Below are 14,301 nucleotides of genomic sequence, written 5' to 3'. Positions count from 1 at the left end.
TATAGAGAAAGGCAGGCATAGTGCCACATAGGAACTGAATGGAGATAACTCAGGAGCCAGTTCTGTCTTTTCCACCATGAGGCCCTGGGGATCAGTCAGGTCACAATACCTGCTGAGCCATCTTGCCTGCCTGCTGATATTTTGTGTGTGTGTGTATGATTTTTATTTTATGTGTATGGTTGTTTATACATGCATGCATGCATATCTGTGCACCACGTTCGTACCTGGTGCCTGTGGATGACAGAAGAGGCATCTGATCCCTTGGAAATGGAATTACAGACTGTTGTGAGCTGCTATATGAGTGATGGGAATTGAACCTGGGCCCTCTGGAAGGTCAGTGCTCTTAAGAAAGCTTTTAATAATTAAAAAGCAAAACAAAAAAAGAACTGCTCAATGCAAGCCAGGTGATGGTGGCACACTTCTAATCCTTGCTCTCAGGAGATAGAGGCAGGCAGATCTCTGTGAGTTTGAGGCCAGCCTCGTCTACAAAGTAACTTCTGGGACAGCCAGGGCTGTTACACACACACACACACAAAAACAACCCCATCTCAAAAAGAACCACTCAATGCAAGTATCTAGAAAAATACTTCAGGGAAAACTAGTAAATATAAAAATAGAATTTTTATTGTTGAAATTACAAGTGTTTCTATTGAACTAATTTAATTTCTAGTATTCAACAGTTCTCCAATAGTAATGTCATTCTATTTTAAAAATGACAGAATTATACAGATAGGATAGCATCTTTTCTACCATAAGTGGCTCTCTAACCCCAGCAAACAATTCTTCCCTCGTGTACCTGACAAACTTTACTATAGCCCAATGTTCACTCTCCTTGTAGATTTAAACTCAGATTTTATACGTTTTTGATGAAACCATCAAAATAATTTTGGTTAACTCTGTGCAAATATGCTGGTGTATCAGAGGAATGAATACAGAACAGCTAACACCAGAAGGGAAGCCTCGATTCATGTACATTTGACTCTTGGTTTTGTTACTTTTGTTCTTGTAAACAAGGTGGCAAGATATGACCCTGGCTGGTTTGAACTTACTACGCAGACCAGGCTGGCTTCAAACTCTGCTCCCTGAGTGCTGGGACTGAAGGCTTGTGCCTTTACGTCAGGTTACATTTGAATATAGTTAAAGGAAACAATTTATTTGATGTAAAATATTAATTTTCTTAAAAGACAGGATGTGTGTGTGTTCACATGTGTGTATATCTCCCAGGCAAGATCTGAACCCAAATACTTTCTGACCCAGTCTTCCAGACATGTACCACCTGTCCAACTAAAATGTTTTATCATAACTGATAATGACCCAATGCTGGGTCATTCCAGCTTCACACACTGCCCATCTTGAAGTACAGATGACCCAGAATCTACCATGATAAGCTTTGACAGAGGACCATTTAAATACAAAATCCCAGGGGGGCTGCAGGACCATTTAAATACAAAATCTCAGCGGTGGGTGCTGGCTGAGGACATGCAAGGCCGGGGTTCGACACCCAGCTTTAAGGAACGGAGCCAACAACAAACAGGGCAACACCAGCTGGCTTCTGCCAAGCAACTGCTACCTGAAAACAACAAACAGAAAGCCCTAACATTGTGCTTGTCCCCCTTTCCAGATAACATCAGAGGCTTGGGGTGCACTTCAGCTCCACCCCGGGGAGTTGGCCAGTGGCTAGAGATGGGGACACATGTGTCGTTCATCAAAGGGACACCTTCTGTTTCTTTTTCTTGGCCTTCAGTACTGGAGGGAGGGAGATCTTAAAGGCTGTCCTGGAATGAGAGAGAGAAGAAACATTTCAGGGCTCAGAAGCTCTCGGGAACCCACTCCCACTCAGCACCTGTGAAGATACTCACTCGCAAGTGGTGCAGATGGGGCTGAAATTGCAGAAAACTGTTAAAAATGCAAAAGAACAAAGAGATAAGGATTTGAAAACCAGATTACTTTCTGTGCTGGCCCCCTCCCCAACACAGACAGTAAGAAAAAGTACACATCAGCTTACTGGACAGGCACACGGAGCAGACATAGCCAATCTCAATGAGACTTCGATGACAGAAGCAGGCAGCCCTGTAGTCCACATGGATTGGAGGCGGGAGGATTAGCTGAGATCGCTGATCTTGATCCGGAAGAAAAACCCACTGTTTAAAAAAAAAATAAAATTGAAAGAATAGGCAAGAAACTTTTAATTAAATCATAGGATGAAAAACTGCAACAGTCCAGACACAGACAGCAGCCATAGCCAATCAGCATACACAGACAGCAGCCATAGCCAATCAGCATACACAGACAGCAGCCTTAGCCAGTCAGCACACACAGACAGCAGCCTTAAAAGCCAGTCAGCGCGCGCGCGCGCGCACACACACACACACACACACACACACACACACACACAGAGAGAGAGAGAGAGAGAGAGAGAGCAGCCCTAGCCAATCAGCACTGAGGAAAATACTAAGGACTGTCCTTTGGGGTCTGTGAGATTACTCAGTGGGCTAAGGTACTTGGCACCAAGCCTGATGGATGGACTGAGTTCCATTCCTGGGGTCCAAGTGGTGGAGAGAGAGAACTGACTCCAGCCAGTTGTCCTCTGCCTTCCACATGCACTCAGTGGGAAGCATGCACCCACACACACATACAAAATTTAAAAAAGGAATTTCCTTCAATGCCTGTTTCATTCTTATTCACCCCACAGTGTGTGTGTGTGTGTCCGCGCACACGCGCACACATACACATGCAAGTGGCAGTCAGAAGACAACTGGTAGGAGCTGGTTCTCTCCAATCCCCTTGTGGGTCCTGGAGAAGAACTCAAGTCATCAGCCTTGGCAGCAAGCTCCCTCACTCACTGGGCCACTCCACATTTGAGCAGTGTGTTACATAATCACGTGACCTGTGCAAACAACTTTCAGGGCTGGGAGATCTGGGAGTCCACCCTTCTCAACCTGGGGACTCTGAAGCCACTCTGTGCCAGCAATTTCTTCCCTGGGATGCTAGGGCGGGGCCACTGCCATTAACTCACCAGTAAGTACTGCAGGAGACAAGGCATCTGAGGCACCTTTAGGTACAATCCCCCTGTGATGTCACAAGCCTGCAAGAGAGAGGGGTCACCACCAAAGCAGACCCGCAGCATTCACTCCCAGGGGAGTGGGGCTCATGGGCACTCCACACGTCTACAAGGTCATCTGGTATGAGGTTTGAGTACTCATTACTGTCCATGCTACAGACACTAGCACACGCCTCTGCTTCAGATTCCCAGGCTACGAGACAAATTGTGTTTCACGAGGTGAGCTCCTAGTGCTGCCAACTGACAGGACAGCCAGCCCCTGGCAAGCATCCCTCTCTGCCCTCTGCACCATGCTTTGTTTTACATAAAGTTTCCTTGCTAGTTTAATTTTTTTTTTTTTTTTTTTTTTTTTTTTTTTTTTTGTTTTTTTGTTTTTCGAGACAGGGTTTCTCTGTATTGTTTTGGAGCCTGTCCTGGAACTCACTCTGTAGACCAGGCTGCCTCCTGAGTGGTAGGTTTAAAGGCATGGGCCACCAACGCCTGGCTTTCCTCGCTAGTTTTAAGGAGGCTGGTGGACACACAACCGATGCTGCGCTTCATGATTTCCATGACAGTCAAGTGGGGCGATGGGGAAAGAAAGCTGGAGCAAGGCAAGGGCCAAGGCGCCCGACCACAGCAAAGCATGTTAACAGTGGTTTGGGGCAACACCAAGGGGCCAGTGGGGGCCCAGAAGGAAAACAGAGGACGTGGGGAGAACAGAAGGCCACAGCAAGAACTTGGGTATTAGACAAAGTGTGCTGGGATGCTAGGGATGGGGAGTCGGGGTGAGGGGCATGAGGCAGTTAAGCAAGGGAGTAACAGAGCCGTTCTTAAGCCATCAGCCTCTTTCTGACTCCCAAGATGACGGATTGACTGGTAGAGGAAGTGTGCTGAGAGAGACCAGATGTCTGAGATTCAGGGTCTGTCCTGAGGGCAGATTCAACAGATCATAGTGATAGAGGAGGAGGAGAAGAGAAAAGGGAAAAGCCAGGCTGAGATGGGGCTCAAGTTTGGGAGAAGCCACTGCTCAGAAAAGCCAGAGGTCTGCTTTGACACAGTGACTTGAGATGTCCAAGAGGTGTGTATTGCAGAGTAAGCCTGCGGACTCGAGCTATCTCGACGAGAAACGGTACCAGAGGCAGCTTTCCACCAGAGTCGAGATCTCCAAGTTAACGACACTCTGAAATAGGCAGCTAGCAATCAAGTCACCTTGAAAGCCTAACAGTGAAGCGCCACGGGAGCGGCAACACTGGGCACTCAGAAGCACTGGGTGGCTGAGGAGCTAAGATAAGGCAGCAGTTACTTTCCTCGGAACATGACACATGACACAAGCACTCAATGTCACATGGCATTCACAGACAAGACTAACTCCTATATTGTGTCTCATCCTCACAGGGTGAGGGTCCTAGATTTTAAATACATAAAAATGTAATTACTTCTTAGGTATATCTAAACAGTTCCTTAACATGCATCTCACACACACACACACACACACAAAAAAAAAAAAAAAAAAAAAAAAACAGGACAGGTGGTAGTGGCACATGCCTTTGGGGCAGAGGCAGGAGGATCTCTGTGAGTTTGAGGCCAGCCTGGTCTACAGAGTGAGTTCCAGGAGAGCCAGGACTACACTGAGAAACCCTGTCTCAAAAATAAAACTGAGCACATGCTAACTGTCAAGCTGAGCCTAAGCAACTGTCAACCCCGGCACTCTTGGACCTGTGCATTTCCCCTTCCCTCAGCCCAAGCACCAGCTTAGACTCAAGGCTGTTCTCTCTAACCCCAACCCTTTTATCTGAGTGACCTTTAAGGATATAATTTTCTAAGGAAATGTTGACTGGGGAAGGGATGTTAACAACTTTCTTTACATGTGCTATTTGTGTGTGCGTGCACGTGCATGCCACGGCACACTAACGGAGACCGGAGGAAAATGTGAGGCAGTTGGCACTCTCCCTCCAGCGAATGGGTCCCAGGAATGTAACTCCAGGCATCAGCTTTGGGTACACTGAGTAATCTCATTGGCCCACGAGTATTTCTTGTGAGCAAAAGGTAGTCATCCACCACTTGCCAATTATTTCGGATGTGGGTACTTTTACCGTCCTCGATGTTCTGGTAAAATTAAAAGATTCAGTTCCAAACTTCTCTCCAAAAGCAACATCTAAAGCAGGAAAACTGCCATGAATGTGAAACCAGCCTGGGCTAGAGTAAGCGCTTACCACCCCACACCCACCCCAAAGCAACATCTTGTGGGGTATTTGTACACTGTGTGAAGATGTATTGCTGTGAGTGGTGTAACGAAAAGCTGAACGGCCGATAGCTAGGCAGGAGAGTATAGGCAGGACTTCTGGGTAAAAAGAGAGGACTCTGGGAAGAAGAAAGGCGGAGTTAGTTCCCAGCCAGACTTGGAGGAAGCAGGCTGGGCAGTACGAAGATGAGGGAATACCACATGGCAGAACATAGATTACTACAAACGGGTTAATTTAAGTTAAAAGCGCTAGTTAGGAACAAGCCTTGTAAATCTCCAGGCTAGTGGTACTGATGAGAAAATACAACATCTAACAGTAATTCCCAAGACATTTTTCTTGAAAATTAAATTGATTCCTAGAAAATTTAAAGAGGGGGAGGGAGGCATGGTGTCACACACTTTTTAATCTCCACATAGGCAGGCGGAAGCAGGCAGACCTCTGTGAGTTTCAGGTCCAGCTACAGCTACACAGAGATCCTGTCTCAAGACAAATAACCAGAAACAGGTGAAAATCCATTTTAATCACACATTAAACACAATATAACCAAAATACTCTTTCAGTCTCTGCAGTCTTAGTCGATAGCCCAGGAGGCTATCCTCAGATCTCATGATCCTCCTGCCTCAGCTTCCTGACTTCTGGGATTGCTGGAGTGTGTCACCATGCCTGGCTGAGGTATGACCATCCCTACAAGTGCTTGATTCACACTGTTCCTGTATGAAAGCCTGGCTACTGCCACACACTCCTTGATAACATACCTGCTGGAGGAGTCCTGAATCAGAGTCTAGGACACAGGCGTCGATGAGAATGTTCTGAAAAGAGCATTTCAAAATATAGCAAAGGTTATACCTGGTTCAGACCTGCTGGGCTCTACTCTCCTGTATCATTTTTTGGCACAGGGTCTCAACTCTGTAGTCTTGACTGGCATTGAACTTGTGCTAATGCTTCTGCCTCTGTCTCCCTCAGGTCGGTACAGATGTGCCCCATTTTGTAGAGCCAGACTCTATTCCTAAAACGGGCCCTTTAACATGTATAGTGATGCTGTAAGGAGGACACTGAAGTATATTGGGCATCTGAAGTATCCAGTCAAGTCCTAATTCCTGTCTCCAAAACCTGACCCCTTTCACTGCAACATTCTCCTTGCTAAAGCAATACAGGGCTCCAGTGGTGCTGTATGTTCAAACTGAGGCTTAGGGGGTGGGGGGTGGAGAGATGGTGCAGAGGTTGAGAGCACTGGATGCTCTTCCAGAGGACCCTGATTCAATTCCCAGCACTCAGATCAAATCTCACAACTGTCTGTAACTCTAGTTCCACAGGAACTGACACCCTTTCCTGGCTTCTACAGGCACCAGGAATGCACATCTATATAACATGCACATCTATACAACAGGTAAAGCACTTAAACACATTAAAAAGAAAAACCGAGAATGAAGATGATGCATCAGGTTACCTGAACGCCTCAGTTATTTACAAAGTACAAAGCACACTACAATAAAAAGAGAGACTGTGGGACAGAATGGTGCACACCTGTTATAATAGCTACCTAGCAGACTGACGCTGGTGCTTCTCAAGTTCCAGCCTGTGTCAACACAAAATGTGAAGAGACTGGGGACACTCGTGTCATGTAGAGCTTGCCACACATGTGAAAGCCTTAGGTTAAATGATTGAGAAAAGAAAAAGAGGAAGGAAGAAAGGAATGAAGGAAGAAGATGAAGGAAAGAAAGAAAGAGAAGCTGAAAGGTTGCTGTATCAAACTTTCAATCCAGGGATTCTTAGTCATATGTGGGCTAACAGGATGAGTAAGCACCATGACATCCAATGCAAAATCAAGCTTGAGTGCATAGCTCTGAGAAACACTGCCCAGTTGCAAAGACCCAGGACCCTAAACAGAAAAATAACAGGTACCCAGTGTGGATTCTGAATCCTTAATCCACTAAGGAGGCTCTTTAGCCAGAACACCATTGTGCAAGAATGACAGTGATCCCATTTTTATTTTTAAGACGGGATCTTTCTACTTAGCCCTGAGGCTGTGCTGGAACCCTCTATGTAGACCAGGCTGGACTCAAACTCAAAATATTGTGCACCACCAGTTGGCCTCTAATTATTTCTTCTAGGAATTTGGAAGGCGTATGCCTCACCTGCTTCTGAGCAGCAAAGATGACATTCATGAAGTTCATATATTGCAGTGCACTGTCCTCTGCAGCCTTGATCACCTGCAAACACAGCCATCAGACCTCAAGTACTTCCCAGGACTCAGTGTGGCATGACCTACTGCAAGCCATAGACAGTAGCACTTCTTGTCCATCTTCCAACTTAGTGCTAAACCCCTGAAATGTAAGGTGACACCAAGTCTTTCCTAGTCCCTGTTAGACTGATGGGCATCTGTCCGAGTATCCAGCATGCACTGGGAAGCCAGGGAACAACTATTGGGAGTTAGCTGTCTCCTTACATCTAAGGTCCTAGGGACTAAAGTCAAGTCATCAGGCTTGGGAGCAAGCACCTTTACTGACTGAGCCATCTCACTGGCCCAAAAGCTCTACATTTTAGAAATACTAGTTCTTCTATAAAAGTAGCAATGTTGAAAATGTTTTTTCCAGATGCCTTTGTGACACAGGGTCTTACTATGCAGCTCTGGATGACCTGGAACTTGATATGTAGATCACATTGTCTTTCAACTCACAGGGACCAGCTTGTGACTCCCTCCCCCAGTGCTGGAATTCAAAGCATGTGATACCATGCCTGGATTCATTCCCATGTTTTCCAGCTATCTGCAGTGACATGTAAGTTGTATATATTCTTACCAATATTCTTGATTTCATCTCCTGGTTATCTATAAAAAGATAAAAATATTATACTTTAACAAACAAGATAGCTTAAAAAAGCATGTGGTTTTTTAAAGCAACTTTTATTTTATATTATTTTGAGATGGGGGTCTCATTAAACAGCACTGACTGGCCTGGAATTTGCTATGTAGTCCAGGCTGGCCTTGGACTCACAGAGACCTGCCTGCCTCTGCCTCTGAATGCTCAGAAATTCTTAAATAACCCACCAAGCATGCAGCACTAAAATTAAAGGATAACAGTTGCAAAAGAATCAGTTCCTACCTTTAACTGCCTTGTTCACTCTGTGAATGTCTGGATTCATTGACATTAAGGAATATAAAGATTTGTTTCACAAACATCTGTACTAACAGGAAAACAGACCTTCAGATTTGAAACCAGTCCCCTACCATCTTCTGCCATGACAGCCATGTGGCTGTGCTTGGGTTCAATTACCCATTCTGTACTCACCAAGGAAAGCATGATCTCTGCATGTGAAGGCCACAGTACGGACAGCCGACTGCCCACCATCCCAGATACCAATATTGGGGCTACACCCAAACTAGTCAGACCATCCAGTGAGATGATGAAACTGAAAGTAATACAAAGAGGATCTGCACAACTGGATAAAAACTCCAGGGTATAAACAGGACTTGACACTGTTCACAAAAGCAAGGCTGAGAGCCCATGACACAGGAAATCAGGTGCTGCAAAGAGTCTGGCTGCCCTATGCTTTGGCCCAGGTCACCTGCTCACCTACAGAGTACCACTTACTAATGAAGCTGTGAGGTCAGTAAACAGCTTTCAAAATCAGTCCTGGAGATGTCAACCAAGGAATAAGCCCAAGCAAGCACTAGGCTATCACAGTAAGAAGGAGCTGGAAAGATGGCTCACAGGTCACAGCACTAGCTACTCTTGCAGAGGACCCAGGCTCGGTTCCTAGCATCTACTTAGTGGGTCACAACCATCAGTTTTAGGGGATTTAATGCCCTCTTTTGACTCCCATGGGTACCAGAAACCCACATTGTACAGAGAGATATACACAGGCAAATTATTCATTCTTAAAATAAGATAAACAAAAGAAATTCCTCACCTGGAAGCAGTGACAGGCTCTTCAGATGGTCATGGAAACATCCTGGAAGGCCAAAGGAGTTAGTGCACATGAGTGCTGGGGAAGAAGGTGTAGGAGAAGCCAGCAGTTAAACGCCCTTGGTAAGAAAGACTGCTCTAGAATGCACTAGCGCAAGGATACAGCAGAGGGCTTTGGCGAGGGATCCTGCTAGCAGTGTCTCTGTGTGCTGGCCCTTTATGTCACCTGCAAATGTTAAAAGGCACAAAAGGGGGGAAATTCTGAGTCTTTTTTCAAATGAAGTCATTTAGAAACTCATGTACTCCTAAATAAATCAAAAGATGACATGTCCAAAGTGGATTTCAAAACACAGAGACCAGTAATCAGTAAGCTCAAGTATGCTACTCCACACCTCTTTTCAAAGTGCCCTGGTGTAAAATTATTTAGGGGAAGAAGAGGCAGAGATGGGAATTGGTATTTAAAAGATGAAGAGGGACTAGAGAGGTGACACAGTGCTTAAGAGCTCTGGATGCTCTTCCAGAGGACCTGGGTTCAAGGCCCAGCATCCACACAGTGGCTCACAACCATCTATAATAACAGTTCCAGGGGATCTGACATCCTCTTCTAGCTGCCACAAAAACCAGGCACACACATGGTGCATAGACACACATGCTGGCAAAACATCCATACACATAAAGTAAAATAAACCAACCCAAAAGGTAAAAAAAAAGTAAAGGACATGGAGTTTCATTTAGGATAAGGTTCATGAGATGGAAGGTAGGATGGTCTTGAAACTGTGTGTACACACCGAGCACCACTCATCTGCACACTCAAAAGTGGTTAAAATGGAGCCAAGTGTGGTAGCCCACACCTTTAATCCCACCATGCTGGAGGTGGAGGCAGGCCTATGCATCCCAAATTATATGCTTTGTAAGTTGCCCTAATCAGAGTGTCTTATCACAGCAATGAAACATAACTAAGACAGAGGGACTCATGAGCCTCTCCTAGCTGAGGAGCCATTAACAACTGATGGCCTGGTGTGGACAGCTAAGGGTGTGGTCCCCAATAGGTCAATCATGCTCCAGGAAGTGGCTTATACCTATTTGTTTTTAAAGACAAATCTCTCTACATAGCCCTGGCTGTCCTAGAATTGGATATTAGACCAGGCTGGCCTGGAACTCACAAGAGTCTGCCTGCCTCTGCCTCCTGAGTGTTGAGATTAAAGGCAGTTGTAACCCTAGTCAGATTATTAAAAAAAAAAAAAAAAAAAAAAAAAAGGACACAAGTTTGGGAGGAGATAGGAGTTAGGAAGAAGAATGGGGTTGGCGAATATCACCAAAATACATTGTAGGCATGTGTGAAACCCTCAAAACAATTAATAAAAACCTTACATTTTAAAAGCATGCAATAACTACCACTACAGGCAGATGACAGTCACAATAGCCAGGCTCTTACTCTTGGTCATCAAATCTTTTATCTCCTCAGCGATCACGTCATTTGCAGCTGTCAACAGCTCATATTTGCCGTCTTTACTCCCAGAGGGACTACAGTCAGGAAGGGAGTTGCCAGGGTCTCCGAAGAAGTCTCCAAGTCTTCCGTTCTTCCCCGGATATAAGAATCGACTGACAGGGTAGAGTAACCAGAATGTACTTACTATACACGTGGATGAAATTGTCAAAGAACTGGAAAGCGGCTTCCCACAACAGAGCAATGGCTCCTACCTTTCCTGGATGTGACTGGCTATCACAGCCAGCTGGTTGGAACGGTGCATGAACAGGTGGGAATTTGCCAGCACCATCACAGCATCCATGCACTTGGATAAAGTAAACTGACAAACACCAGAAAAATAAGTCAGCTCCTGATGAAGATGACATTGACTTAGTTTTATTTACTTATATCCTATGGAGTGTTTAGGAAAGGGTCTCCCCCCGGGCAGCCTGATGCTCACTGAGCAGCAACAAATGTCCAACAACTCTCCTGTCTCTACCTCCCCACATCAGGATGTGCCACTATGTGTGGATAGTCACTGACTCAACACTAAAAATTTGCTCAGCTTCGCCTCTCATAAAACCAGGAGCACAGGGCCTGAGAGGAGGCCTTCGGACTTTAATGACACAAGTTACTTCTAGGTTAGAACATTATTTCTCAAATACTGGCATTACATGTGGGTCCACAGACATAAACTTGCAAGTCTTGACGTCAGGAGACAGAGGCAGCTGGATCAGAAGTTCAAGGTAATCCTCAGGCTGTACAGTATGCTAAGGCCAGCCAAGGATACCTGAGTTCCTGTACTGAAAAAAAAAAAAAAGAAGAAGAAGAAGAAGAAGAAGAAGAAGAAGAAAAGAAAAGCACAATCTTATTTGTTTTAATACATAAATCGTTTCATCAAAATTCAAAACTTGCTGAGATGGCTCAGCAAAATGTAAGAACTTTGATGCCTGGGACCCACTTGATAGGAGTAGTGAACTAATTCCAGACCTCTACAAGCATGCAAACATCTACACATATATACAAATAAAAAAATGGGGGGGGGGGGAAGATGACCCTACCTCAAAACTCCAAAGACAAGGCTGGTGGGATTGCTCAAAGGTTAAAGGCACTTCCCACAAAGTCTGATGACCCAAGTTCAATCCCCAGAGCCCACATGATTGAAGCAAAGAACAGACAACCAAAAGTTGTTCACCTACCTCCACATAAGTGCTACGGCACACCGTAACCCCCATACCAAGTAAATATATAACAAAAGATGCCTACTCATACAATAGATATATGAACTGTTTAGAAAAGCAAAATAGACAGGAGGCAATCAATGGCTGCCTGCACACGTAGGATGGAAGCAGGGAATGATGGTCAGCAGGTTTGAGGACTTCGTGTGGGTTCCAAGAAGGAACTGTGGGGCCAGTTATGCAACTTCCCTGCTCTAAGAACTCCACGGTCTGTACAGTACAATTGGCGGCTTATATACACTCAAAGCCTTCCTTTACTGACAGTGTCTCAAGTAGCCCAGATGGCCAAAGATGAGCTTGACTTCTGGTGACCTGCCTGCCTCCACATTTAGCTTGTAAAGACTCAATCTTGCTTTACAGGGTAGTGGGTGGCATACAGATATACTGAAGTTAATGAAAGTCTTTGGAAGGCTCAAGCCATCTTACCTGAGATCCCTTTAATGCTTGCTTTCCCCACCAAATCGGGTTGGTGTCAACTATGATAACCAGAAGATTCAACTCATCTTCTGCAAACAGGAACAAGAGCAACATTTTAAAATGTCAGTTTCATGAAACTGAAATATAGATAGCATTCTTGAGGGTCAATCAATCAACAAGAGGCCTTCAAATGGTTATCATCCCCTATGGATCATGAGCTCACCAAAAGGGCCAAGATCCCTTAAAGGTTAAGGGCTGAGGACACAGCTAAATGATAGTGTGCTTGGTTTGTTATCTGGTATCTCATTTTAAAAAAGAAAACAGGGGTCAGATACGGCTTACAGGCAAAGGCACCTACAGTCATGCCTGATGACCTGAGTTCAACTCCTGGAATGCACATGGTTAGGTCAGACCTAACCAAACAAAGTTGCCCACTAACACACACACACACACACACACACACACACACACACACACACACACACACACACAGAGTTAAGAAAAAGATTTTAATTTTAAAGGCTGGGAATGATGGTGTATTGTCTTTAATCCCAACACTTGGAAGATAGATGGACCTCTGTGAGTTTGAAACCAGTCAGGTGTAGCAAGTTCCAGGCCAACCAGGGCTGAGCTGGGCATACCTTATTTAGCTCTCACTTGCCCCTCAGCATAACAAGTGTTAGCTAACCCTCTACTCCTGGCACATGGTGAATACAAATGAATACTAACTTAACACAAAGGTATTCACATTTCCTTGCTAGTACCAAGAAGCTTGAGAAAGAAAACAATGTGTGGCCTGTCAGAAATGTGCACATGAAACATCGCTGCCAGTTTCCTTCAGCCTCTGCCTTACTGGTTGGCAAGCCGTGCCAGGCCTGCCTTTCTCACACAGATGTAACAGCTATGACTGCTGAATGCACTCTCTAATTACTCTTGCTTGTGACAATCCATTTTTCACAGTAGTCTAAGTGATGCTTCTAATGTTGTCAATCTAAATAATTCTGGGCCGGTGAGAGGGCTCAGCTGGTAAAGGTGATTGCTGACAAGCCCGACTGAGTTCAATCCCTGAAACCTAAACAATCAAAGAGAGAACTATTCTCACAAGTTGTCCTCTGACTTTCATGAGCGTGCGCGCAAGCATGTGGGCGCACGCGCACACACACTAATAATAAAAGAAACTTGGGGAGGAAATGTAATTTAAAAAGCTGTAATTAGTCCCCTAGTGTATGAGTAAGAGCCTCCCACCTTCCTCTACCCTCCCACTGCCCATTTTGCTCGAAGTTTAATCTCCCAGGATGTTTGTACTTAAAGTGAACTTCATAATGTCGCTCAACCCACAGTTCTACTTTCACCAACTTTCCTGGACTCCTAACGAAGGGCAGTCCTTGCGAACTTAGTTGCCACGCATTTGTCTTCACAGTTCTTGGAATTAATTTCCCTTGCCAACTGATTTTCTCGACATAAGACACCACACACTCAAAGCTTCCCTGTGCTGTACTCTCCAGTTTGGAAAGTAATGTCCAGTACACAGGCAGCAATCAGTGTTCGCTAAATGACACATTGGGCGTGCCTGTGATCTCAGAACTCGGAAGACCAAGGCAGGTCGATCGAGTGCCTACATAAAAAATAATTAGGGCTGGGGATGTGCCTCATTTGGTAGAATGCCTACTGAGAACGCACAAAGATCTGAGCACCACATAAAATCGAGCTTGATCGGGCACGCCTGTAATTCCCAGCATTCTAGAGCAGACTGGAGGATGAAGAGTCAGCGAGTTCTACGAGAGACCCTGTCTCAAAAATGAAATTGCCGAGTGAATGGACGAATACACTGGCTGCTTGTCTAAAGACCAAACGTGTCCCTCCCAGCCCTGCTCCGCGTTCCGGCCAGTGCCACCCTCACCGTCTGCGGCCATGGCGCCCCTATGCCTCGGTGAAGAGCCGCCCACGGTTCGACGCGCGTGCAAACTTCCGGCGCTGGCGAGTGACGTAA

General features: G+C 45.4%; 1 protein-coding gene across 1 annotated transcript; it reads right to left on the bottom strand.

Moving 5' to 3' along the window:
• Window positions 1-602: 602 nt before the first annotated feature.
• On the bottom strand, window positions 603-14,296 carry Gtf2h3 (general transcription factor IIH subunit 3). The gene is made up of 13 exons (XM_051205077.1): window positions 14,212-14,296; window positions 12,321-12,400; window positions 10,890-10,996; window positions 10,624-10,790; window positions 9,352-9,414; window positions 8,385-8,414; window positions 8,082-8,110; window positions 7,419-7,493; window positions 6,039-6,092; window positions 3,017-3,085; window positions 2,006-2,141; window positions 1,860-1,896; window positions 603-1,775 (listed from the first exon to the last, which is right to left on the bottom strand). Exons 1-13 carry the CDS (start codon window positions 14,222-14,224, stop codon window positions 1,706-1,708), a joined length of 930 nt encoding a protein of 309 aa, XP_051061034.1. The 5' UTR covers window positions 14,225-14,296; the 3' UTR covers window positions 603-1,705.
• Between the last annotated feature and the right edge of the window lie 5 nt (window positions 14,297-14,301).

Source organism: Phodopus roborovskii, unplaced genomic scaffold (assembly GCF_943737965.1).
Source record: "Phodopus roborovskii unplaced genomic scaffold, PHOROB, whole genome shotgun sequence".
Taxonomy (NCBI): domain Eukaryota; kingdom Metazoa; phylum Chordata; class Mammalia; order Rodentia; family Cricetidae; genus Phodopus; species Phodopus roborovskii.
Note: the sequence above shows the minus strand (reverse complement) of the source record. Positions and strands in the feature narration are given on the sequence as shown.

What these genes read in the sequence shown, in the direction of transcription:
- Gtf2h3 (XM_051205077.1), bottom strand. An exon ending in GCCAGTCACATCCAGGAAAG is followed by an intron (nt 10,791 to 10,889) that starts GTAGGAGCCATT and finishes CTACCCTGTCAG; the next exon opens with TCGATTCTTATATCCGGGGA. An exon ending in ATTCAGGACTCCTCCAGCAG is followed by an intron (nt 3,086 to 6,038) that starts GTATGTTATCAA and finishes TCTCTCTTGCAG; the next exon opens with GCTTGTGACATCACAGGGGG.